General features: G+C 32.3%; 2 protein-coding genes across 7 annotated transcripts; both read left to right on the plus strand.

Moving 5' to 3' along the window:
• The first annotated feature begins 5,163 nt into the window (after nucleotides 1–5,163).
• On the plus strand, nucleotides 5,164–13,326 carry LOC140880619 (metal tolerance protein 10-like). Of its 3 annotated transcripts, none has more exons than XR_012149684.1 (7): nucleotides 5,164–5,470; nucleotides 7,617–7,729; nucleotides 8,113–8,358; nucleotides 8,440–8,520; nucleotides 8,648–8,878; nucleotides 9,384–9,914; nucleotides 13,195–13,326. XR_012149684.1 is itself a non-coding variant. In XM_073285216.1 (6 exons), the coding sequence occupies exons 1-6, from the start codon at nucleotides 5,302–5,304 to the stop codon at nucleotides 9,726–9,728; spliced, it is 1,185 nt and encodes a 394-aa protein (XP_073141317.1). In that variant the 5' UTR covers nucleotides 5,164–5,301; the 3' UTR covers nucleotides 9,729–10,157. The 3 variants fall into 3 exon arrangements, 1 of the variants encoding a protein (XP_073141317.1); XR_012149685.1 differs by having other exon boundaries at nucleotides 5,336–5,476; nucleotides 7,622–7,729; XM_073285216.1 differs by lacking the exon at nucleotides 13,195–13,326 and having other exon boundaries at nucleotides 9,384–10,157.
• LOC140880618 (succinate-semialdehyde dehydrogenase, mitochondrial) lies at nucleotides 13,231–23,598 on the plus strand. 4 transcript variants are annotated; one of them, XM_073285214.1, is made up of 20 exons: nucleotides 13,231–13,362; nucleotides 13,463–13,612; nucleotides 14,026–14,139; nucleotides 14,247–14,346; nucleotides 15,672–15,808; nucleotides 15,897–16,007; nucleotides 16,371–16,433; nucleotides 16,523–16,633; nucleotides 16,958–17,023; nucleotides 17,096–17,173; nucleotides 17,249–17,326; nucleotides 18,044–18,110; nucleotides 19,935–20,020; nucleotides 20,246–20,278; nucleotides 20,369–20,401; nucleotides 20,917–21,017; nucleotides 21,976–22,061; nucleotides 22,273–22,379; nucleotides 22,456–22,533; nucleotides 23,292–23,598. In XM_073285214.1, exons 2-20 carry the CDS (start codon nucleotides 13,493–13,495, stop codon nucleotides 23,322–23,324), a joined length of 1,602 nt encoding a protein of 533 aa, XP_073141315.1. In that variant the 5' UTR covers nucleotides 13,231–13,362; nucleotides 13,463–13,492; the 3' UTR covers nucleotides 23,325–23,598. The 4 variants fall into 4 exon arrangements, with proteins under 4 accessions (XP_073141315.1, XP_073141312.1, XP_073141313.1 ...); XM_073285211.1 differs by lacking the exon at nucleotides 13,231–13,362 and having other exon boundaries at nucleotides 13,545–13,685; XM_073285212.1 differs by lacking the exons at nucleotides 13,231–13,362; nucleotides 13,463–13,612 and adding an exon at nucleotides 13,657–13,679.
• The last annotated feature ends 2,453 nt before the right edge of the window (nucleotides 23,599–26,051 follow it).

The following is a 26,051-nucleotide window of genomic DNA, read 5'->3' on the forward strand; positions in this document are numbered from 1 at the left end:
GAAATTACGGGTTAGTCTATGCTACATCGGTAGTGTTTCTCCTCCTATTTCAATATCATTAGATCACGTGGGACCCTTATAGTTTTATGAAAATTGACATGTGTGTTGATGATCCAATGGTTCACATTTGACCACATCATGGGGAAAAGTACTCAGCATAGAATAATCCAAAAATTACAGAGACAACATTGTTTTTGCATTTATGAAGCTACAGTCGAACATTGAATGATGATATGCAAAGCCACTATAAATAGAGAATGCTAAGGACTGAGAAACTACATACTCAATACTCAACACAAGTCTGCATTCTTAAAGAAGTTATTTGGACACTCTTATCATCATATCTTCAACTGCTCAACAACACTCGCAAAAATCAAGGTGCACATGCGCTTGTCGGAGTCCAGATTTTAGGAAAATTTGGATTCTCGAATTTTAAAAGATCGATTGACATATTTTGATGATTATCGAGTGTTTTCTGAAAGGAAACAGAGGAACTCTTGTAGAACACTAGAAGACGGAACATTTTGGATAAAGAAGAAGAACGCATCAATCCGGGAACAGAGAACTCACTTTCAAATTTCGTTAATCTAGTCTCTTCCCTTTCATAAATTCTTGCTTTTGATGAACTGTTTCCAGAACTTGTTATTATTTTATCGAATTCATCACGAACTAATTTTATTGTCTAGAGGATCGACGTAACTTGACTGATATCATGTTTTTTTATATTTTGATTGATTTATTAGAAATCTTCATTGGTTTATTTATGTTTTTCTTATTTGATTGCATTCAATTAATTGATAACTAATTGAATTATTATGTAAATATTTATTTGAATTTAGCACTCGAGGAAAGAAGATTTTGAATAAAACCATGAAAAAATATATCATCGGTATTTTTAGAATTCGGAAGGCATATATGCCAGTGAAGCCATTAGAGAATTTTTATGATGTTTATCGGATTTGATATATGATTTTTAGATATGAATATTGTAATCAATATTAGATATGAATTTTTATTTGTCACTTGAGAAAGAGAATAGAAAATATCATGAATTCTTGGTTAGTAAAATAGAAGAACTTATGATTTACATATTTTTAGGAATTAAACATGGTTGATACTAAAGTGAAATCGAACGCCTAGAACTTATCTCAATTTGATCTTCAACCTGCGAATTCATATTTATTTTATTTCAAAGTTTAGTAATTAAAAGTCACTCCAATTTTGAAGCTCTAAATTGAATTAAGATTATATTAGTTTCACATATTTAGTATAATATCAATATCAATTATTATTCGTAAGAATGATATTTTACTCATTCTATATTAAAATTTGATATTGTGCGCTTGCGAGATATAAAAGCGCAACATGTGTGTTGAGAAAAATTAGGTATTGTATAGCTAAAAACTATCAAGACCCGTTGCAAAAAAAATATCGAGTTTTAAAAATAATTGGAAACTTTTTATTCACCCATCTCTAAACTCTTTTCCAATCCTAACCGTTTGAATTCATAGATTTGAAATTAATATATTTTCATTATAGTTTTATTGTTTAACCTGAGACAATAGATTAAATATTAAATCATCATTTTACTTATATATACATTAGCTTTACAAATATATATCAAATCACACAGTTAATGTGTGAAACTTGAAATAAATCATAATTAACGTGAGATATACCATGTAAATACATAATATTAAATTTAAATTCATTATTATATGATTTTATTTCTCTAAACAACAAAATATATTTAAAATTCATAGATTTAAAATATATTAATATGAATGCAACATAAACTCGTGTATTAATTAAAGATTACCGTGAGAGCGAATCCTCCCACATAAAAAAAATGATCAAGTAATTTATTTTATTTTTTTAAATTGACTTGTTCATGCATGATAGCAACCGTTCGAGTATTTATGCAAGGCATTAAGCGTCCCTCTAATAAGAAATGTCGGCTTATTTTTCTTCGTCTCTAGCCCATTGTCGAAGGTGTTGGCAAAAATTTGATTTATATTTGGACAAGGGAAAATATTATTTTTTGTGTTTATTAATTTGTTTAAATTTTGGATTTTGGTGGACTAAATTTTCAAATTTTATTTTTGGTATACTAATTTTTGAATTTTGACTATTGTGGTCAATTTTTTGGAGACATCAATAATTTTCAGTCACCGTTTTCAGATTACACGTCAGCCTTTTCTGGTGTCACGCTAGCACTTAGACTAACATATTCGGAAATTAAAAGCTAGTGTATCAAAATCAAACTTTGAAGTTTAATAGATCAAAACTTAAAATTAGACAAATTAGTGAACCAAAAATACTATTTTCCTCCCGACAATCTTTAAGTATAATTCAAATTTTCTAAATTCTTATTGTAGATAATTGTCATCTTCTCGGGTTGGCTATGAGTCTATGACCCAACTGCTCCACAAGTAGTTCAAATTATTGCAACTGCTCCAACTATAGAATATTTATGTGAAATAATATATATCCTATCTATTTTATTTTATACAAAAAAAAAAAAACAAATTAAATGCTCCTTCTTCTGTATTTATTTTGAGAAAAAAAATAATTAATTGATTTTACCGCTCTGGTTTTATTTCCCCAATTATATATATGCTGATATTTTGAAATTAAAATTCATTTTTAATTTATCGATATTAAAACTTTTGACGATAACATTAGGCTTGCTGGATTCATGAGCCATGACAACCAAACACAGGAGATGTCATCATACACGAGAGTGCTAATCCGTGTCATGCAAATTCGGCCCCTACTCATATATCGAATAATTGCAACAACAAAAAAAAAAGTAAAAACAAAAGATTTTTTTATACAAAATTAATAACATGATAGACTCCATATTTAATATTTTAAAAATAAGAAAATCATTTTTTTTGTCTATTAACTTGTTCATTTTTTGTTTGTTTTTGTTCATTAACTTTTTAAAGTATGGTTTTGATACACTAAATTTTAATTTTCGGATATTTTGATTCAACTGTTGATGTGCATCAGAAAATGATGACGTGATGCCGGAAAATGCTGACATGCCGCCACGTCAGTGATTGGAACAAATTAATCGAAAATTAAAAGTTAGTGTACCAAAACTAAAATTTAAAAATTAATGGACCACAACAAAAAAAATGGACCAAAAAATCATTTTTGCTTTAAAAATTGAGTAAATCTCCTACCAGAAAGGTAAATGTGTCCGGTCATTTTATAACATTAGGTAAAATGTGTTAGATTTTAAAAAAATGAAGTACACTTCGCTTGTTAATATTTTTGAGGAGTTTTTAATCTTTAAGGATTAGTGTAATTATCTCTATATTAAAACGATGTTTCAAATTTAATTTGAAGTAAATGTCTCTAGCATTAAACGTTTCGGATCATATTCCTTGTAGAAAATACTCTTCCAGTCTTCCTATCCAAGTTCCAACATACGGACTCGAATATTTGATTGTTTTAGATGACATTTACAAAAACGAAACATCCAAATATTAATTGTTAGGTTAATTTCTTTCATTTAAAAATAAATAAATAAATTTGGCTAGGAACAATATAATATCAATTATCATCATAAAAATTAAATTAAAACAACATGATATTTTATTAATTAATTTATTAAGTAAACCAATATAATATTCAATGAGGGAACCATGAATATTTTATGTAAAACTGTTTCCGATCGTTGTAAACGATCCGAATCTAATATAATATTTAAAAAAAATTAAGATCGAATTAGTTATATTCGAGCTCGAATTTGATTTGAAGCTCGATATTTTATACTTTGGCTTGAAATTGATTCAAATCAAAATTGAGTTGGACTCAAAATATTCAAACATCTTCACAAACTACTTGAAATGCATTTATTCAATATATAATTATATCTTTTAATAAAATATTATAATTTTCCTCAATTAATTTACATCACTATCACTGGCTTGAAATCAAGTGTAGTTCGTGTTCCTTTTTTATTTTAATTAAGTTCATTAACTGGCTTAATAAAATTCTTTAATTTCTTATTTTTCTTAACTATCTCTTTATTTTCTTTATTTATTTTTTTCCGTGGAGAAGTTGCTTTTTTGAATTTCAATCATAATTATTTGTTATATCTATACTATCTATGTTATATTACGAAGGGAGTATACATCTCAATAACTACTTCGGTATTTTTACTTTTAATTTACAATCGTAACACTTATTTATAATTTATTTTCAATTAGTTACTCATTCCAACTTAATTCAGGAAAAAAAATTGCTCCTTTTTTTTTAAAACAATATAATCTAAAAACTTTAGAAATAGATTATATTTTTAAAAAAAAAACATAAACATTTCATTTTTTCATATATTATATTATATCGCACATCGTTCGACGAGTATATTATATTATCCACCTTTGCATATGGCAATCCAATGTAAAAACTAAAAAGCGTATTAAATTCCCAACCAACATTGAAAAAATAAAGATAAAAACTCTTATAAAACGGTTTTAAAGGTCTTTTTTTTAGACAAATATCTTATATGAGTTATTCATTAAAAAATATTACATTTTATGTCAAAAATATTACTTATCATTATAAATATAAATATAATTGATTCGTTTTACAAATAAAACCGTCTTACAAAAATGTTCTAAAAAATAAAAGCATCCAATATCTATGCCTATATTATATAGTATATATTAAGCCCCAATCACATAGACCGACTATTTGATCGGGGTGACGTGGCTTCGTTCTTTTTCTCATGGCATGGCTTTGTTCTTTACTTTTTTCTTTTTCCCCCACTTTACTATTTCATTTTTTTTTCCCATTTTACTATTTTATTTTCTCTTTTTTTTAATAGCAAATTCTAAAGATTGCCAAAATGCCTTTTCCTTTTTATATGGTATGGCTTTGTTCTTTTCTTTTTTTGTTCCTCCTTTTTTTTTTTCCATTTTACTATTTCATTTTCTCTTTTTTAATAGCAAATTCTAAAAATTGTCAAAATTCTTCGAATCAATTTTTATAATTTAAGCTACGAATTGTTTTTCAAAATATCAAATACTATACAAGCAAACAACGCGTGCACCAGTTCACTAATATTTATTATTCCTCCACGTACGTGTGTATATATATATATTGTGTCTATATATACATATATTTGTCCACGTGTCATCCGTGATGTCCCACGCCTATATAATCCACCACCTTTCTGGGGGAGGTTTCATTTCTGATTTCACTCCCAACACCAAATACGCAAATATCTTCTTTCACTTTCCCCGAAATTTCCAGTAACCAAAAAAAAAAAAAAAAAGAAAAGGCATGGAGAGCATGGGCGTCATCGGCGAGAGCCGTAGGGAGTTGCTCGGCGCGGAGGAGGTCGTCGGAGAGCCGTCGTCTTGGAGGTTGAACATCAACGAATTCCGGTTGCCCGATCGCGGAACCGACCAGCGTCACTCTTTCTGTCTCCCGCGCCTCATCCGCAACATAAGTATGTGTTCTAATTTTTTGTGTTTGCATGTGATGTTACTAATGTAGGTCATGAGTAGATGCATTTGTGCATGACCCTTTCGGCAGGGATAGAGTTTAACTTACCTTATTCCGAGAATTACACAAGTTTTCAATCTAATCTAATCTAATAGTTCAACAATTTGTCACGTGACTTCCCCAACATTAATTATGGTTATGTATTAAAATATAGATCGACCAAGATTTGAACAATATCCTAGAGCTAGGACGTCATTATCCCTCGGCTAGGAGAGATCAGGAATTTGGGTGAGGAGACGTGTTGAAATTGGACTCTTTCGAATAATTTCTTCCCCATGTTTTTTCTGTTTGGATGAATTGTTGCAGCAAATCTTTTGGCCTATACTATTCGGTTTTTATGAATTGTATGTAATGTATCGTTGAAATTTTTTATTTTTCGGAACATTAAACGTGATTGGAAATAAATATAGCGTGATTTAATAGATTCATAGAGGCCACGTCACGTGGTTATGTCGTCCTCGGTTTTTTGGACCTAAGTATGATGTGATTGTTTGGGTTCGTGGTCATACGATGAGACTAAATTTAGAAATACGTAATATGGATTAGCGTATTTGCACACACCGTGTGACAAAAAATTTGTTTTTTTTATTAAAATTATTTTTGAAAAAAATTCTAATAAATTTATGGGAACAAAAAATTAATATTTTTTGGGTTAAAATATTAACCATAAGAAATAATTAAAACATAATGGATTATATTTAGTTATTTCTCCCTCTTTTTTTCAAATTATTTGAAATTTCAAAATTAGAATGTGATACCAAGAGACAATGTAATTTCTCTAAAGTCTTCTTTCTTAATAAATATGTATAGGTATAGATATAGATATATAATTTAGAAATCTGTATGTAAGAGCAAGTTGTCACTTGGTAACATCCTCTTAATTTTTGTCCTTCAATGGTTATGTAATTACGAATATGCCATTTTCATCATGTTTTTTTTGTCATTTCATGAATATTTATTTATTTACAAAAAATGTCATCTTTTAATTTCACTATTTTTTTATTTTTTTATTTTCAATTAAAAAAATAGACAATAGAAGGCACGTAACGCGTGCGTCCGGGTACTAATATAGACAAACAACAAACATATATGCACTTTGTAATTAGATCGAGCCATTTTTCTTTTTATTTTGTAGATACTCTTATTATTTTTCATCACTCTGATTTTGTTATCGTCGATCGATTGCCATTAACATTATTTAGTGAATATAAAAGTTTTCTTGGAATCTCGGATGTGTTTGGTTTTGTTTACGGTAATTTCGGGGGTTTGTCAAGAAAATGAGTCTTCTTAATATGTTTTTGTTTTTCGAAAAAAAATATTTTATTCTAAGGGTTAAAATTTTGAATCTTTTAAATTTTTTTTAGAGTACAAGTACAATCTTGACTATTTTAAAATTTTGCTATAATGTAATACGCTGATAATATGGTCTTTTTGGGGAAATGTGAACATCTGTATCAGTATTCAGTAGTATGGATTATATTTGAGCTATGCATAAATAATTATTTTAAAAATCAATGAAACCAAAATAGTAGTATTTTTGCTTCTACATACTGAAAATTTGTTTTGAAGAACAAAACAAAAAATGGCCTTGTTTCTGTATGTATATTTTCAATGCAAATTTTTTTTTTGTACTCAAAAACTTAAATTTTTAGTTAGCAACTAAGAGAGTGAACGATACTGTATGGCCTTATTAATGTGTTTGTGCATTTATATCTAGTTAATTAGACCTTGTATTTCCTTTCAAAGTGGATTGGCCAAGTAAAATTCATTTCACATTCCCAACTTATTTATTTAGTAACTAGAAATTTAATCGAATCTAGTCTAACTTACAGTTTAAGTCTACCATGATTATATGCAGCTTGCAAGTGTCAAGTGAATGTGTACTATTTTTTTAATCTCAAAGGTTTTAATTTTGATCAGCCTACTTCTGATTTTATTGATTTTTCATTTTGGCGCAATGTGAAGATTTCCCTAACTTTAATTCTATTTTGTATACTCCGCGTAATTATATGCCACAATGGACCAATGACTCCCTTTGTTTTTATAGTATCATATGCAGTTTCTTGTTCTTCATATCTTTTATTTTTCAGGAAAGGAAAAAAAAATTGCTGAATATTATAAAAAGCAGGCAAAACTCCTTGAAGGATTTAATGAAATGGAAAACTTTCATGAATCTGGCTGTTTACCGGGTACTCTGGCAGAGGTTGGTTTTGGATTTCTTGATTTCACTTCCGTTGTGTATGAGACAATATTAGGTATCATGCTCACACCTGCATGCTCGTGAAAAAATATTTGCAACATTAAAATTTTGGAGTACTTAAGTTCCATCGCATTTCGATTGATTAACCTTTCAACAAATTTAGTCAGAATAGACTCTATATATGTTTCGGTAGCGTGTGCAAGATAATTCTAATCAATTTGTAAATAATGAACAATATTTGGGACCTTCTTTAGAGGGTGTTTCTCGCTTCCTAGTTCGTTCTTTCCTGGTGTCAAAACATTACCAGACATGAATCGCCTTTTGACCGCACCATTTATAGAGTGTTGTGTCCCACTAGTTATTTAATTTTCATCACATATCTTCAGGATGAAATGGAGCAACTAGCCAGGAGAGAAAGGATGGCGATTAATGTGTCAAACATAGCCAATCTGTTCCTTTTTGTTGCAAAAGTTTATGCTTCAGCTGAAAGCAAATCTTTGGCTGTAATTGCGTCAACCCTGGATTCTTTTCTAGACCTATTGTCTGGGCTGATCCTGTGGTTTACTGCCTATGCCATGAAAAATCCAAACCAGTACCGCTACCCAATTGGAAAGAAACGCATGCAGCCAGTCGTATGTCATCACACTCTTATCATTTCTCTTGCAATTAACGATATTTTTTACACTGCACTTTTGAGAATACATCATATGCAGGGGATTATTGTTTTTGCATCTGTTATGGCAACTTTGGGATTGCAAATAATTCTAGAGTCTGTAAGGCAACTCTTTGCTAAGGTATTTCAGATTCATTTCCTTATCTTCCTAGAAACCGGAAAATATGTAAATTGGTGCTAATTGAGCCTGTACTCCTGTATTGTAGTGATGCATGCTTTCTTACATTCATCTTCTTTCTTTCGCATAGTCTGGTCCAGATATGAACCATAAGAAGGAGATGTGGATGATCGGAATCATGGTTTCTGTCACCTTGGTGAAGTTTGTGTTAATGATGTATTGCCGACGATTCAAGAATGAAATTGTTGGAGCCTATGCTAAAGATCATTTCTTCGATGTCATTACTAATTCAGTTGGACTGGTAACTGCTGTATTAGCGGTTCGATTCTACTGGTGGATTGATTCTACGGGAGCTATAATTGTAAGTCCATCACTTTTTTTTGTGATTTTTCCTTTAGAAAACAAAGACTCATTGTCATTTCTTAATATGAAAGAATGGGTGGTCTGCGGTAAGTGAACACCAGAATTTAGAACTTTAGACTTCATGAGTTTCCATAGCCCTACATGATCCCATGACCCTTCAAATCATGTCCCTTCCAAACATCATTAGACAGGCACATTAAAATACGAGGCCTCGCATTTTTCTCACATAACAACATAAATATATGATCCATTGATCAGAGCGCACCAGCACGAATTATATTTCCTCAAGACACGTCATTTCATCCATGTAATTGTTGCAATATAAAAAAATATGCATGTAAGAACCGCATGCAGCGGTCACTCAAGCAACTATCTGAAATGGTGGTGCCTAAATCCTTATATCAGCTGAAATTAGAGATAGCTATTAGCTTCGTTTCCTTCATAAAATGTTGCATTTTCGGCATTCTGTTTTGTCACAACTAGTCTCCACTTCTATGGTGTAGATAGCATTATACACAATCACGACCTGGTCAAAGACAGTTTTTGAAAACGTGCGATCGTTGATCGGACGAACAGCTCCTCCAGATTTTCTTGCGAAATTAACATATCTCATATGGAACCATGACAAGGAGATCCAGCAGATTGATACAGTGAGAGCCTATACATTTGGCTCACATTACTTCGTGGAGGTTGACATTGTCTTGCCGGAAGATATGTTTTTGAGCCAAGCTCATAATATCGGTGAAACGTTACAAGAAAAGCTCGAGAAACTTCCGGACGTTGAAAGAGCTTTCGTTCACATAGACTTCGAGTTCACACACAGACCAGAACACAAAAGCAAAGCATGATTTCGGCGTGAAATATTGTTGATATTAATCTTTACCATGTATAAGTTTCTAAAATTATCAAACTCTGTGCATTTTGGCTGTGTTGTTTAGATGAAGCTCAGTAGTTGCCACTGACTTAGCCGCTTCAGTTGATCTTAAGAATAGAGAACCGTACGTGACATTTGCTACATTGGATGAAACCACAAGGTATGTTGTTTTGATAGTTTGATTTCTAATAATATATTCATGTGTGTTGCTTGATATTGACATAGTTTATCCAATATGTATTTTTAAAATCCAATAATTCAGCAATACGGGTATACTTTATTAGATTTTAGAAAGCACGTGAACATGTGTTTTCCTTCACTAAAATATGTGATCAGATTCAGTACTAATATATTACCAACATGAGACTGCGGATTCCCAAAAAAAATTGATAAGAGACCCAAAATTTTATGTTTTATCCTGAGAGCTCAATTCCAATAATTTTAGAATATTTATTATTAGTTATTATTATTATTTTTTATTGGAATGTATTATGTCGCCTTACACAGACTAGCTCCTGCCTGGACAAGTCCTTTGACTGTGACTCAAGCGCACAATAGTATTTCAGACGTGTCTTGAAAATGATTTTTGATCTAATCCGATATCTTTGGTCTCAGTTTAATCAATTAAAGTATGTGATTTTCTGTCATGTTTAATCTTTTATTTAATTTTAATTTTAATTAAATTAAAATAAATTAATTATCCTTTTTCACATAAAAATTTGAATGCGTGTACACACAAAATTCTTCTTTTAAAAAAATTTAAATTACACAAAGAGGAAAAAGAGGACTCAAACACGGATATCCGTCAACTTGACAGATATAGGAGATCAATTGAGCTACAAGCTTGGGCTAAATATAATATAAATTTTGAAGGTAGGTGAACAAAAAAGAAAAGAAAAAATAGATATTTTTTTTGAAAATGGAAAAGAAAATATTATTGACAACTCATTCAATTGATGTGCGCCATAAATATACAAAATTAATAATTAAGGTAATACTGAATTCTTATAAAACGATATGATAATTAAACATAAATGTCTAGGTAGGTGACAATATATGCCATTTGGGTGCCGAAATTTTTGGACATGTGGATTGAATTTTCTGGTACAAGTATTACTGACATTACTCCTTTTAAAATTCAGATTTAAAATAAGAGGAGAAGTACATTGGTCCATTTGTTTCCCCTTTTACTTTTGATAAAGAACTTAACAAAATAAGTTTTAATCTAATTATATTTCTCAATTGGACAAATTGCATATTTATTTTATTCCATAATTTTCGTGTGATTGAATTCAATCATGAAGTTTCAATGCTCTAAACATACATTAAAATCATAAAAACATATTTATTTATATTTTTGATTAGGATTTTCTTACTTACTTTTCAACTAGTTTTATATTAATTGAATCCGAATTCTCCAAAAATTATCCACAAAACTCTATCCAAACTTATTTTGATCAAGCCAAATCTCAAACCAAACGGTTCAATTGCCAATTATAATCCAATATTTATGCATCTGATCCCATAATCGCAACATTACATGTATTGCAATTTGCAACTATCAAACGGATTATTCTATGCTACACCTGGAGTACTTCTCCTCCCATGATGTGGTCAAATGTCAACCATTGGATCATCAATACACATGTCAATTTCCACAAAACTATAAGGGTCCCACGTGATCTAATAATATTAAAATAGGGGAAGAAACACTCCTAATATAGCATAGACTAACCCCTATCAAACAAAGCAAACATTATTGTCAATCGTACACATTTTCTTCAAGGTTTTATCTTATCTTATTCAAGATTAAACACGGCACTTGTTAATTATTTTAATTTAATAAAATATAAATATGTCTTATAATCTGTTTAAGCACGACACTCTTTTGTCTTGAATCTGCTAGTCAATGATGTGTTTGGATGAGAGTCGCGAAAATCTAGCCGTCCGATTTGGGGAGATGCTCATCAATAATGAAGAAATATATATTTTTTTTGAAAGAATAATGAAGAAATATATTGCGTGACCCATTTGTTGGGATTTTTTTTTTAAGGGTTGACCCCGAAGGATTTTTTATTTCACATGAGTCAGAGACCCATTGACTCATACGGAGGTTAAATCAAGGAATGTGCATGAATGGCAAAAACCTAAAAAAATAAGCAACATGGTCCAACCCCAAAACATATCCCACAATATTTTAGCAATGAATGTTGGGATTTCTCATAGCCCACTTGGGTGGAGCATTCAATCAGGCTACAATCATCAATCACCATATTAATTTAATCCCATTTGACCCATATTCTCAATTCAATTATTCCGTAAAAAAATAATGAATTTCGATTCGTCTTATTTTTATCCCTATAAATCATCATGGGATGATCTCGAAAATCAAATAAAATAAGTGGATTATTTTGATAACTTCTCCACCCGTCAAAATGAGCGTCTATCTTGCTATGTAGAACTCTATACAACCAACTCAAACATGCCAGATTTTTTAAAACACAGTTATATACTATCTATACTTCTTTTGTGACATCTTCACGATAATGATGGGCTAATTGCATCCACACTCCTTGTAAAAAGTCTAAAAGACATAAAATCTTCTAAGAAATATTAATAGGCTAATGTATCCCTTAGTTTTTTAAAATGTAGCATATTTCACTCCTATGTTATACCAACTCACACATTTATACCCTCTCATAGGGGTTTTTATGCTAATTTTTTTAAAACATAGGGTCTAACATGCTATTAATTTTACATAGGGTGTTTTATGCCTTTTAGACTTTTCACAGGGGATGTGAATGCAATTAGCCCGATAATGATGGATAAATATAATTTGTCTCCATCAATGCAAATAACAAGCTACAATAATGGTTTTTTTTTTTTAATTCATGAACTCATCTATACTTTTGTAACATTTTCACGATAATGATAGGTAAATGTAATATGTCTTTGTTATTGTAAATAACTAGCTACAATAATAATTTTTTCATAAACTCATATAATGATAGGTGAATGTAATTTGTCCATGTTACTATAAATAACTAGCTGCAATAATAGTTTTTTTTCCGCATAAACTCGAGTTTAATTTCAAAAAAGTCATTATACAAACACAGTCACAAAAAGCTCGTGTTGGATGTGTCTCACGAATTAATTTTACAATACTAACTATTGATCAACCCAATCCATAAAATAATATAGATATCTACTATGTAAAAAGATTATTATTATTTTTTTACTTCGTACTTGTATCAGATCGATCTATATACGTCCCACGGAATACCTGTTCGGTCTAAAATATTCTAAAATATCACATTTAGAAAAGAAATTGATGATGATATTATAAAACTCCAATCCAAATTTCTCGTATAAGCAAACACACATATCTTGATTATCCATAATTGGAATAGACATTTTATCCTTGCCCATGTGTTTGGTAGATATTTCTCGAGACTCTGTTTGGTAAAGCCATTAAAAATCATCCGCCATGTGTTGGGATCCACAAGCGGCTCGTGGAGGGTTCGATCGGGCGGTGGGGCATTGCATACGAACGCAGTGTTGAGTGTCCCTTGCTCGCACGAAACAGAAACAGACACAGCGAAGCAGCAGTAGGCCACCACTGTTCTTTCGGGATTTTTTTTTATTTTTAAATCAATCATTTCGGATCACCAAGTGGCGCAATTAATTTGGGTATTTAGACGTGGACAGGCTGTGTGGGGGGTTCCGTTTTCAGACCAGATGAGCTGGACTCGCATGTGCGTATCCACAGTGTGTAGGCGATTTGCCATCGGTTTTATTTCTCCACGCATCTCTACTGCTTCGCAGCCATATTACCCCTTTCGTGTGGTGTGTAGACAGGTATTCTAGATCTTCTGCACCCCACTTTCGAGTAATCTCCGTGGCTTTTTGAGTTTTTCATTTTCCGGCAAGTGTAAGGACTAAGGATACTATTTTTTTTTATCGAGTTTTTGTGGGTTTGGTTTATCAGATCAGTTTGCTTGTGGGTTTTTGATGGTGGTTGTGGAAATGCTGGCTTTTGTGGGGAAATTTTAGGGATAAAGACTCTTACTTTCTCCGCAATTGTCCTTAGTCGAATTTGTTACTTAGGTTAAGATTTGGTTGTTAGTTCCTGTCGATCTTGCCCTCGAATTCTATGTCACAAGAGATCTCATTTCCAATCCGCCATTTATGGATCAACTTAATTGTTTTGAACTGAAATTTTTTAAATGCGTGGAAATTGTGGAATGAAAACGTTGTTTTGATGTTTGCAGATGGGTTCCGATACGAAGGCTATCTCTGTTAAGCTGAACGGTTCAGGACTCATCCGAAGTCATGGACTTATTGGTGGGAAATGGACTGAAGCATACGATGGGAAAACACTAGAGGTTTGGTTTTTGGCAATTAAAGATACTGACAGGAAAATACTTCTCAAATGTGTGTAGCCAGCTGCTTTGTTGTCTCATGTCTGTGATAATAATACCTTTTTTGGCAGGTCCTTAACCCTGCAACTGGTGACGTCATAACAACTGTTCCGTTCATGGCTGGACGGGAGACAAATGATGCCATTGCTTCAGCGCAGGAAGCATTTGCCTGTGAGTTTATGCTGCTTTAGTTGTCTTATTTCTGTTTCTTTTATTTCTTTCTTTTTTCTGGCCCCCATCTGCCTGGTTCTTTGGTCACTCTGGTTTAGACTAATTTTTTTTTTGTTTTGTTACGATAAGTTTTTAATTTTAATTAAAGTTACAAGAAGACCAGCGTAAAATATGTATTTTCTTTTTTTTTTTGAAATAGTAAATTATGTATTTTCACCTGAAGAAACAAATTTTGTATCGAATATTAGTAACTAAACTTCTCCTTGTTCCGTCATCTAAATGTTGGTGTTTCAGTTTCCTGCAATATTCTGCACTTTAAATAGATAATGAGGCCGTTTAGTACAAAAGTTATTGGCTTAAAAAAACACTTAAATACGTCCAGCTTGTTAAAGTGTTGTTATTAAAAAAAGCAGAAGCGGTTTTAGTGTTTGGATAAAAAAATGATTTTTTAAATTAAAACATAAATGGAAGCCAAAAAGCCAAAATTTTTGGCTTTTAAAAAAGCACATGTTTGGGCTTAAATAAGTGATTTTTTAAAAATGTCTATTGTAACCAAACACATAACTTTTTAACAAATGCACTTCTTTTAAAAAAATAATTGTTTTTCCTAAACTATCTACTGTTCCCAAACGGGCTCAATATGTGTCCAAAACTCATCCATGCTTATCAATCTGCTTTCTTGTTTTGCATTGTTAGTTGTCAACTGTGGCAGAAAAGATCTCAATCCAACAGTTCTCTATATATTATCTAATTATTAGCCCAGTTTCTTGACTGAGGTACAGTATGCTCAGTTGTTGCCTGACTCACACAGCGCACATAGCTTCCCAAAGCTAGAGCCATGAGCTACTGTCTATATATAGTATTTCGTGAAACAGTGTTGTTGTTATTTGGACAGGGCACAGAGCCTCCCGTTACACGATCTTGAGAATTGCCTGACTGTGTGATCCAAACTACAAAAGCTAGAGCCATGAGCTACTGTCTATATATAGTATTTCGTGAAACAGTGTTGTTGTTGTTATTTGGACAGGCTAGTGTATTTCATACCTTAACATATCAATTCAGATTTCTGAATGTTGATCTTCGTGTGCTTAATGAATGGTAAAATGGTTCCTGAACACTAATCTTGTACGCTTTAATGACTGTTTTTTTTAAATTATTGGAGACAATTCCATTTTTGCTTCATATCAAGGATACTCTTTATTCCATGAGATCTTGATTACTTTGATCTAGTGCATTGTGGTTGCTCAAAACTTTCATGAGAATATAACCCTATCATCCGGAGGTTTTTTTTGGCTGATGAATTAGTTCTATTTGAATTGATGCAGCTTGGAGCAAGCTAACTGCTACAGAGAGGAGCAAACGTTTAAGAAAATGGTTTGATTTACTAATATCTCACAAAGAAGAGCTTGGGCAAATTGTGACCCTAGAGCAAGGGAAGCCCTTAAAAGAGGCCGTTGGTGAGGTACCTGATTCTTCGTCTTTCTTTTAAAAACCAAACTTTATTTGCGTGCCTTTGATTTGAGAAGCATATAAATTCTTGCTGTTCATAGGTTACCTATGCGGCAAATTTTATTGAATTCTATGCCGAGGAGGCTAAACGTGTGTATGGAGACATAATTCCAACAACGTCCGCAGATCGTCGATTCTTCATTTTAAAGCAGGTAAATATTTTTCCCTGAAATCTTGAGTTCTGTACTTCACATTTTTGTTGTGGCTTTTGTGTATCTAACATTCTTTTAATTCGGGCACATACTTATCAAAGGTTCCATCCTTGCAATAGTGAATATTCAAATAGCTTATCTGTAGGATGGTTTTAATTTTTTTATAAATAATATTATCACACACTGGATGTTATAAATAATATAATCTGCACCTTAGTCCTTAGGCTTAGTTCCCATGGCATGTGTAACTTGCCCCACTGACAATTATGGCATAAATGGAATCATTTGATAAGCTTTGCACACTTGAAAATTTTAGTTGTTTTTGGCCCATAGTCATCTCACTGAAGGTACTTTTTCTTGCAGCCGATTGGGGTGGTTGGGTTGATTACACCCTGGAATTTTCCTATAGCCATGATTACACGGAAGGTAGATATCGGTTTCATTTTGGGTTTCAGTTTATCCTGGCATTTCTGTCAGTTGAAAATATAACCGCACTAGCATTGTGTTTTTTTTAGGTTGCCCCTGCCCTTGCTTGTGGATGTACCGTTGTCATAAAACCATCTGAACTGACACCACTGACTGCACTGGCAGCTGCAGAACTATCCATTCAAGCTGGGATACCACCGGTAATTCTGTTTAAGTGTCATTTAAACTGCATTACACACATTCAGTTTAACAAGTGGGAAGGATAATATTAGGTACATGTGAGTTTAACGAACGGGAAGAAATAAGGGTCATATTCCTTTGATTCTCATGACCTGCTGTCATGCTGTCTTTCTTTGTCAGAGCTCAGTTTTATCTGGATTCTGGAACATTTAAAAGTGAATCTTTTATTGTTCGCCCTCGTCTTTATTTGGCCAGTGTGCTCTATACTTGATAAAAATTATAATCATTGTGCACTATATTTTGCATCCTATTATTTCATTCTAATTGTGATTTTTGAAAGTCAGGGTGTTGTGAATGTGGTGATGGGAGATGCACCTGCTATTGGAGAGGCTTTACTTGCCAGTACCCAGGTTCTTCTTAGTTCATTTATTGTTATATGCATGCAAAAACAAGTATACTAATGTTTTTCCTAACTTATTTAGGTTAAAACGATCTCTTTCACTGGTTCCACAGCTGTTGGGAAAAAATTGATGGCAGGAGCTGCTGCGACTGTGAAAAAGGTAGGAAATATAATATGTGCATCCTAGATTATAACTGCTCTTACCTCTGCTTATGTTAAATTCTTGTGTCTTAAGGTCTCTCTCGAACTTGGTGGCAATGCTCCTTGCATAATTTTTGATGACGCAGATATTGAAGTTGCCGTAAAAGGAACTGTAAGTTGGAGCACCAGTATTTTCTTTTCTCTTGATCCTGATGTTCGCGGTCAGTCAGTGTATTACAATGTTTGATGCATATTCTGGATCTCTTCTTTTTTGGTAACTGATGTGGATACAGATAAAATGGATATCTTTCATTTGTTGCTCATTACACCTGTCCTGGAAATTCAGGCTTCTGGGGATTACAATGTATAAACATTGCGATGACTTCTTTATGTTACCCTCATTTTACTGCCTAGTTCTATCTGGAACTTAATATCATAAAATTTATAGAGCTGCTGATATTGAGAACGATGGATGTTCATCTTGCAGTGACCTTTTGGTATATGGACAGCATTCGAAATAATTCAAACTTCAAAGTTGATCTTAATTTGTCAAAAGCCTGTAATGTTCCAAGTTGTCGTAATTGACGGTGGTCACCTAATTAACCCGGGAGCAGTTTGTGGAAATTTACACGAGAAAGTATGGTACCAGTTGATGTTTGATGTTTCCACATTTTGAGTAGCTTGTCCTAGAGGGATTTCTAAATTGGTGCTACCTTATTAAAAAAAGTCCTTCCTTTTCATCTAATGATTTTGTAGAAAACTAGTATCTTAGACATCAACTGAAGGCTGAACCAAAAATGACACTGCTTTACTAGTCTGCAGGAATTATGAGATATTGTATCATGTCTATTCAAATGTCCCTCTCGTAATTATGCTTGTGCGATTGCAGCTGGCAGCAAAATTCCGTAACACTGGACAAACATGTATTTGTGCAAATAGAGTTCTTGTACAAGAAGGTATTTGACTAAACTAAAAAACTAGACTACAGTCTTCTTAATTTCGTACTTGACATGTGCTATATGTGTTTTTAAAGGGTAAGATTGCTGTCATGATGCCCGTCGGATTTTCATTTTTGAGTATGAATGGTATACTAATGAAATCAAGAAATAAAGGGGCATTAAATTAACCATTTAAAAGGACTCGAGACAAAGAGGTAGGTTTTTGCAGAATTAGAGTTGGCTTTCCTGTATACAAGAATCTTGTACAAGAGCAATCACTCAGATAATTGGAAACCATCTGTGTGCCCTCTCTTCTGTTTTGCTCCTTCTGTGGTCGAATATGGCCTTTTCGTTTGAACCTTTTTCACTGTGTGGCAATGATAAATCACATAATGCAGATTTTTGCATAAGGTTATGATTGCTTTAGATACTTTGGTGAAAGAGGTGGATGTATCACATATTCTGAATTATATCGAATCTCTATAGACACCAATGGAAACGTAGAATGCATAGTATGTAACAAGGAGGGTGAATAAGGATTAAAAATTGCTTATCATGACAATCTACATTTAGTTCGTTTGGTTGAGATGGTGAGATAATGGAATGATTTACTATTGGAGTCATAAAAATTGATGTAAAGTAGAGTGAGATACTGAATTATTTGTTTGGTGTGAAGGATTAATATTTGACAATATCTGAAGTACAAATGAAATAGCTATGCTTTGCTCTTTTGTTTGCTCATCATATCTAAACAAATCTTTACCTGAATTCTAAGCATTTCCTTCAATTTGTTTCTCATTCTTCCATCTCTTTTGCTCTCTCTCTCTCTCTCTCTCTCTCTCTCTCTCTCTCTCTCTCTCGTTTGATCTCGAATAAGCTTTTTTTCCTCCTTTCTTTCCCCATCATTTCTCTTTCTCTGCAACTTGAATTTTACCTTTTCTCTTCTTCTACCAACCAAAAAGGAGAAACAAAATACAAAACTTAAAGCTTGTGTTACGTTTTTTGACAAATTTATACAGCCAAATCAACAGTAGTGCTAAAAACTCTGGACCAAAGTAAGTAGATTCTGGAATAAAAAAGTTAAATGCTTGATTAAGATTGGATTTTGAAGTTCTGTTCTTTTACATGAAAAGAGGGTTTCCCAATTTGTCGAGCCATTCAAGGATAGAGATGGTGAGAAAATAACTTCAATAGAGACATAAATTTGAAAAAGGACATTTTTTTAAAATAAAAAATAAAAATAAAAATTTAAAAGGCTACTATTTGACCTTTTCCTTTTCTCTTTCAAGAGTCCTTTTAATATGAAGCAGAACTATTTTGCAAAATCCTTGGGACTCAAATGTCATTAACCAACATTTTCCACATTGTGGTTTGAGGTATTAAATTATTAATTATCACACATTCCAGTTGTGATGCTTATCGCCCAAAAACTTAGTACCAGTCCTAAGATTAGGAAGTAGGAAGAAAAATGTTTAACCATGTATCATGGCCTAATCCTATCAAGTATCAACCACACAACCTTTATTGTTCGTCTGATTCCAAACTCTTTAACTTTAAATTTGATGATGAAAATGATCGAAAACTAAATATAAATGAGTGTTGTACAGTATATTGTCCACGGATATATGTAAAAAATGCTCTCTCTCTATTTTGTTTATTTAATTTTTTCCATCCCTCATGCTAGTATTTTACTTTCATGTGGATGCAGTGCAAATGCCAAAAGTTCTAGGGATATAAATTGCCTAAAGTGGGCGTTTTATGTTTTAAAATTCATTATTTTGCAAGTACTACTGTACTTAACTAGAAATTATTAACATGTTTGATCTAATGATCTTTTTACAGGGATATATGACAAGTTTGCAGATGCCTTTGCCAATGCGGTCAAGAATTTGAAAATGGGGAATGGATTTGAGGAAGGTGTTGTGCTGGTAATAATTTCAGTTAGCAAATTAATTAAAATCTTACTGCCCTGCAAACGTGGACTTTTAATTTTTTTTTTAAAAAAATTCGGCTCTATTTCTACATTCTATATCTATTGCAAAAGTTCCCTTTCACATTTGGTGGTTGATACATCACATAAAATTAACCATCTAAGTTTCTGGGTTGCATTAACTAATCTAACTTGAAAAGTTTGATGTTAACGCATATTGCAGGGCCCTCTGATAAATGATGCTGCATTACAAAAGGTCAAGTTTATTTAACAATTTCAATTGTGCAACTGTGATGCTTGTAGTTGCGTTTAGCCCGTTTGACCCCTCTCAGGAATTGCCTTACAGGTCGAAACACTGGTGAAAGATGCTGTCTCAAAGGTTTGTTTGGTACCTAATTTACAGCACAGTGACTAGAACTAATGTCCATATGAGAGAAATTCTTTCTTCTTTTCCTCTCTAGTACTTTACAGAAACTAATGATGTTCACGAGTTTTAATAAATTATTCTGCTAGAATCAGGAAACAGAACCAGGTATTACTTTGTTTGGTCTCCTTACTTGTATGATGTATCAATATTCATCTTTTTGGGACAATTGGTGCCAGAGTTGTCCCCAAAGTACAATCTGTAGATGAAGTAGAGTGGTTTCTTGTTGGCTCCACATCTCGTGCATGGCCTTTCCATTTAACTCATTATTTGGGTATATATTTTGTGGCATTGTTTGTAGTTTTCTTTCCCTTTTTCTTTTTCCTTTTTTTAGCAACATTTTTTGTAGTTCATATCATGAAAATGTTGATTTCTGCATCCATGCTTTAAAACTTGAGGTTTCTGGGCACAAAATGCAAGAGGACTTACTAGCCTTACTCTTGCTTTAATGTATTCACCTTTTTTTAAAGGGAGCCAAAATCCTCGCCGGTGGCAACAGACACAGTCTTGGAATGACCTTTTATGAGCCGACAGTTATAGCTGATGTAAAAAATGAGATGCGCATATCCAGGTAACTACAAGAAAAAAACCTTAAGTAGAACTTTCTCTAGTGTACAATTGAGGCATATTTGTTAGTCTTGTCCTTTATAACTGTATAATTGTCTTGGTAAACCGTAAACTTTAAAAATCGCCACTTCTTTTACTGTGGATTGACTAGCACGTGCACTGACTGAGACTAAAGAACTATGAAGTCTGCCACAGAAAAAATAACCCATGTCTTCTGTGGTTAATTAACTGGCGTTCAGTATTATGCTTCCTGGCCGGTACTATTCTACTGTGTGCCTCAGTTGCCTCAAAAGATTGCATTTGAATTTGTCAATATATGGAAAGATGGTCCTATGAGCTCATATTTTTTAGCATAATTACTTGGAAGTCGTGATGAGTCTGTCTCTTGGATCTTTGGAAGTGGAGTCTTCATTTGCTTTCTTGGTGGCGTTGATTGAATGAGGAATGCAAACACTGGCAAAGAGGTGAGGAAACACAAGGGATGAGCTTTATCCTAATTTTGATAGTGAATCCCCTCTCTTGTATTTCCTCTCGTTACATAGCATACTTGATACTGGGTCCATGTAGAGATGTCATTGGATTTTGGTTTAGTTTATTTGGTATGACTCATAGGCATATTCCGTCAGTTAAAGCGCTGGATTCCCTTTAGATTGCCAATAGCTGTGGAAGTGGTCTGTATTGGTTTGGTGTTGAATCAGTCGGCATCTACACCTTTGCTGAACGGAATCATAATTCATAACTGCTCAGCTTTTATTTTTTTTTAACTGTTTTACTTCCATGTAGACTTACAAGTTACTGTTGTAGATGTATCACGATTATCTTATTTCTTTGACATGAGTTCTGAACTTACGAATGTCATGAAGAAAAGCCTGAATAGAGCTTTTTATGTTCTTGATGACACCCTTTTGTTCTAGTTGTCTATGGTAAATTTTGTGGCTAATTTTATTTTGTGGATAATCTAGTGAGGAAGTATTCGGACCCGTTGCACCTCTTCTGAAATTTAAGACCGAAGAAGAAGCCATCCATGTTGCCAATGACACTGATGCTGGTATGAATTATGGATAGATGACTGTTATTATTTGAGACTCGAAATTAGAAACTTTAGCTCATTGGAGGTCTTTAAGGCCATCTGTATGATCGATCTTCATTCACATCTTAAGAATTGAAGTTATTAGTTCTCAAATATTCTGATTGCTGAGTTCAACTGAAGAAGATATCATATCTTTTGTGACTATGTTATATTAACAATTTGTTTGTAGGTTTGGCTTCGTATATCTTTACGTCAAATGTTCAACGTTCTTGGCGTGTTGCTGAAGCTCTTGAATATGGAATTGTCGGAGTTAATGAAGGACTAGTCTCAACTGAGGTGAACCTTGTCTGCATCTCGATGAGATAGATGAGAATTGAAGTTCATACTTGTTCACTAACTTCCATTCATATAGGTGACTCCACATGGAGGTATGAAACAATCAGGTCTTGGCCGTGAAGGATCAAAGTATGGGATGGAGGAATATCTTGAGGTATTTATATTCAGGATGTCTATCTTTATGCACCTGAAAGAATGGATGTGATATTCTATCATCATCGAAAGTTTGTGAATATGGTCTGAATTCTCGTTGTGATTTTTTTTTCTTTGATTTTTCTGTTTCCATGTTTACAATTGGGAACCATTCGTAACTGCCATATAGTTTTTGTTTTTATTCACATCAAATTCCTTTCCAAGTTGGTCATAAATTCTGATCTTCAAATTTATCACAAGCAAAGGGCCCAAATCCAACAAGATATTAGGATTTGCTATGCATGTGGATGCTTGAAAACTCTTATAGCAGATTCTTTGTAGTACCCACAGTCCCGCAACGGTTTGTGTGCAGTTTTTGGATTGGTCGAGGAAAAGTTGCAATAGATTCATGAACAATTTAAGATAATTTTCACGAAGCAAGGAGGGTAAGAGTACTTGCTAGAGCTCATTGTGCCCAGTCTTGCTCGCCTTGGTCTGGTGCTTGAGAGGTGACCCTTGATGGTGTTACCCCATTAAAAGAAAATCCTACACTGAAGAGTAGATATTTATGCAACAGACGTTTTGCCTGTATTATTGGAGGAGCGCTGAGTGTAGCACTTCTCGTGTCGAATCTTTCATAATATTGAGTGTATGGTTGTCTGATTTAGTTTTGGTTATTAATTTCTCCCATTCCAAAAGTTTGAACTGTCAAAGAAGCGAGTTATCATGAGTTTAGCTAGAGTACGAGCAACTGACTCTGGTTCATATCTTCTGGTGCAGATAAAATATGTCTGCTTGGGCAACTTGATTTGAGTTGGATATGAAGGTGTTCAGCATCACTCAGATTCTTGGAAAATGGGATGATGGCATGATGCCATGCCCTTCGCGTCTACTAGCTTACGCTTGGATTTTGTTGCAATGTTGTCTCTTTGGAGCATTAGTATCTAAATAAGCGAGCATCTCTGAATGCCTGAGTTGTAATTCCTTGGTCTAGTTTATCTTGTATAATGCATGATGATGGGGAGGGTATGAACATATTTGCTGGTGGATTTCACTTAAATTTGAGGTCTTTCGTTTTTGGTACAAACGTTGTTGGTTCCTAAACTTTTTCTACCTCTTTTTTGGCAAGTAGCAGCTTCATTTTTAAATTGGTAAACAAACTTCAAACCTTTTTCGAGAAATTTCTTCTTTTTCGGCTTTAAATAGACATCGTTCTATTTGTTTTTGTTGGGTTGCAATTGCATCCTTGTGCGAGATAGGTTGCTGCTGAAAAAAGTGGAGAAATCTTAGTTTTTCTTTGGAACTAATCTGTTATATTGACCCACATCGAGCTGGTCTTATACATGGTATTGTATAATTTCTTTTTAAAAAATAGCTTTTGCGATTATGATTAACATAATTATAATCATGGATTCAAGGTTATATGTACTCTAAAGGTTGAACTTTTAAAAATTTATTAACTAAAAGTTGAACTTTTAAAAATTTATTAATAATTATTAATATTAATTAAAAGTACTTTAAGGTTATATCGCATTGACCAGGGGTGTAATAGGGTCGGGATCCGTCCTGTAAATTTTTTATCCAACTCTCGTCCCGAAAAAAGTCGGGAAATTTTTTTTTCTTCCGATCTCGTACCCGAAACATTTCGGAACCCGACTATTCGGGGGATCCCGTTGGGTAGGGAGAGAAAATCCTGAATTTTTTTTCATGTTCAAGATTTCATTCAAAAAATTAAAAAAATGTGATAATTTTATTAAATATACTATTTAAAAACTTTTATTTATAAATAAAAATAAATATTCAACTTAACATATAATATTAAAATATTTCGGATAATGTTTCAAAGTTTTGTTAAAAGAAAAAATGTATCGGATTATTATTAATAAAATGTTCGGATACAATTACTAAATAAATTTTGTTAAATAGATTATCAAATAAATCTCTTGAGTTTTGTTCTACATATTTGTTCTAATTAGATAATTATAAATATGAATTAATTAAATTATTAATTCAATTTTTTTAAAAAAATACACAAAAATAAAATGACATTTCGTGATTTTACAATTTGATCGTCCCAACAATAAAAATTATGCGAATTAAGTCCACAATTAAGTGTTATATGAGTTGAAACCTAATAATATTTAGCCTATGATATTAATAAAGTTATTAATAAAATATATTATTATATTATTTCGGACGGGTCGGGAATCCCGTCGGGATAAGGTTTTATTCCCGATCCCGCTCCCGATATTAATCGGGATGGGAAAAATCCCGAAAGTTTGGGTCGGGAAAATTTCGGGTTGGGATTTTTTCGGGACGAAAATGGGATATGATTCGGGAAGGGTCGGGATTTCGAGAATTTTTTTCACCCCTAGCATTAACGAAGTTCAAATCCATAAATATCCAAAAAATAATTTAATAATTATATAAAAAATAATATCATAAACTTCAAATTTAACATTCATATGTTTATATTTATTTTCATATTATATGAAAAATATTTCAAATTAACGGTGTTATTTGAAATTCTATTTATATCAGTGATAAGCAACACGTGTAACATATGAAAACCCAGATTACGAAAAAAATTAATTAATATTGCAAAACTATAGTTAATTGTTATATTTATGCACTTCATAAAGATTAACTTTGAATCGCTTTTCAAAAAAAAAAAAAAAAACTTTGAATCTAGAAAAAAAAAAAAAAAAAAAGATTAACTTTGATGAATTCGATATATTGTATGTCTTTTTTCTTTTGCATTTTTGTACTCCTTTGACAGTCATTTTCTTCATTTCTTTCAATTCATCTTTCTTTTATATCACACTCTTTGTTTTCTGCATTGCATGTAATGCATTTATTGCCCACATCCTATAGATCTTCATCATCTTTTGTTAGTCTAAATACATATTGGTATTTTGTGTTTCTCCTTCAAGTTGTTGCATGTTGTCGTTTTAGATGTTTGTTTGTTATTAGATGCATTTGATTATTTTTCTAAATTTTTTTATTAAATCAAATATGATGATTTTTTTTGAGGGAAAATATGATGATTTTTAACATTAAAGAAAATTTAATAAATTGATCAAATTTCATTTTTTGCTTTCTGATGGATAAAATCTTTGAGTGTTACTCTAATTAACACTGTAGCAATATCTTTAAATAACATCACTCTTGCAAGATGGTCATTTTCTTGGACTGAAAATGTCAAACGATATCTATAAAATATATTTTCGTTAATATTATTATTTTTTATTTCAATTGAACTTTATGTTAAATTATTTGTTACACTGACTTTAGAATTATATTGATTTTGATGCTTGAACACTTTGGGCAACTAATCTCTATTAGTTGTTTTGATTATATATCTCATATAGTCGTTGCATGCTTTGTACAAGGTTTTGTTTCGTTTGCCACTTGTGATATTTTTTATTCAAAGGAGTAAATAATATCATAATATCTTGCAATTGTATTTTTTAAAAGAAATAAGAAATTCATATTTTATTTCATTTGTAATTTAAAATTTTAGTTATTTTTTATATAGTA

This window comes from Henckelia pumila, chromosome 2 (genome assembly GCF_033568475.1).
Source record: "Henckelia pumila isolate YLH828 chromosome 2, ASM3356847v2, whole genome shotgun sequence".
Lineage (NCBI taxonomy): Eukaryota > Viridiplantae > Streptophyta > Magnoliopsida > Lamiales > Gesneriaceae > Henckelia > Henckelia pumila.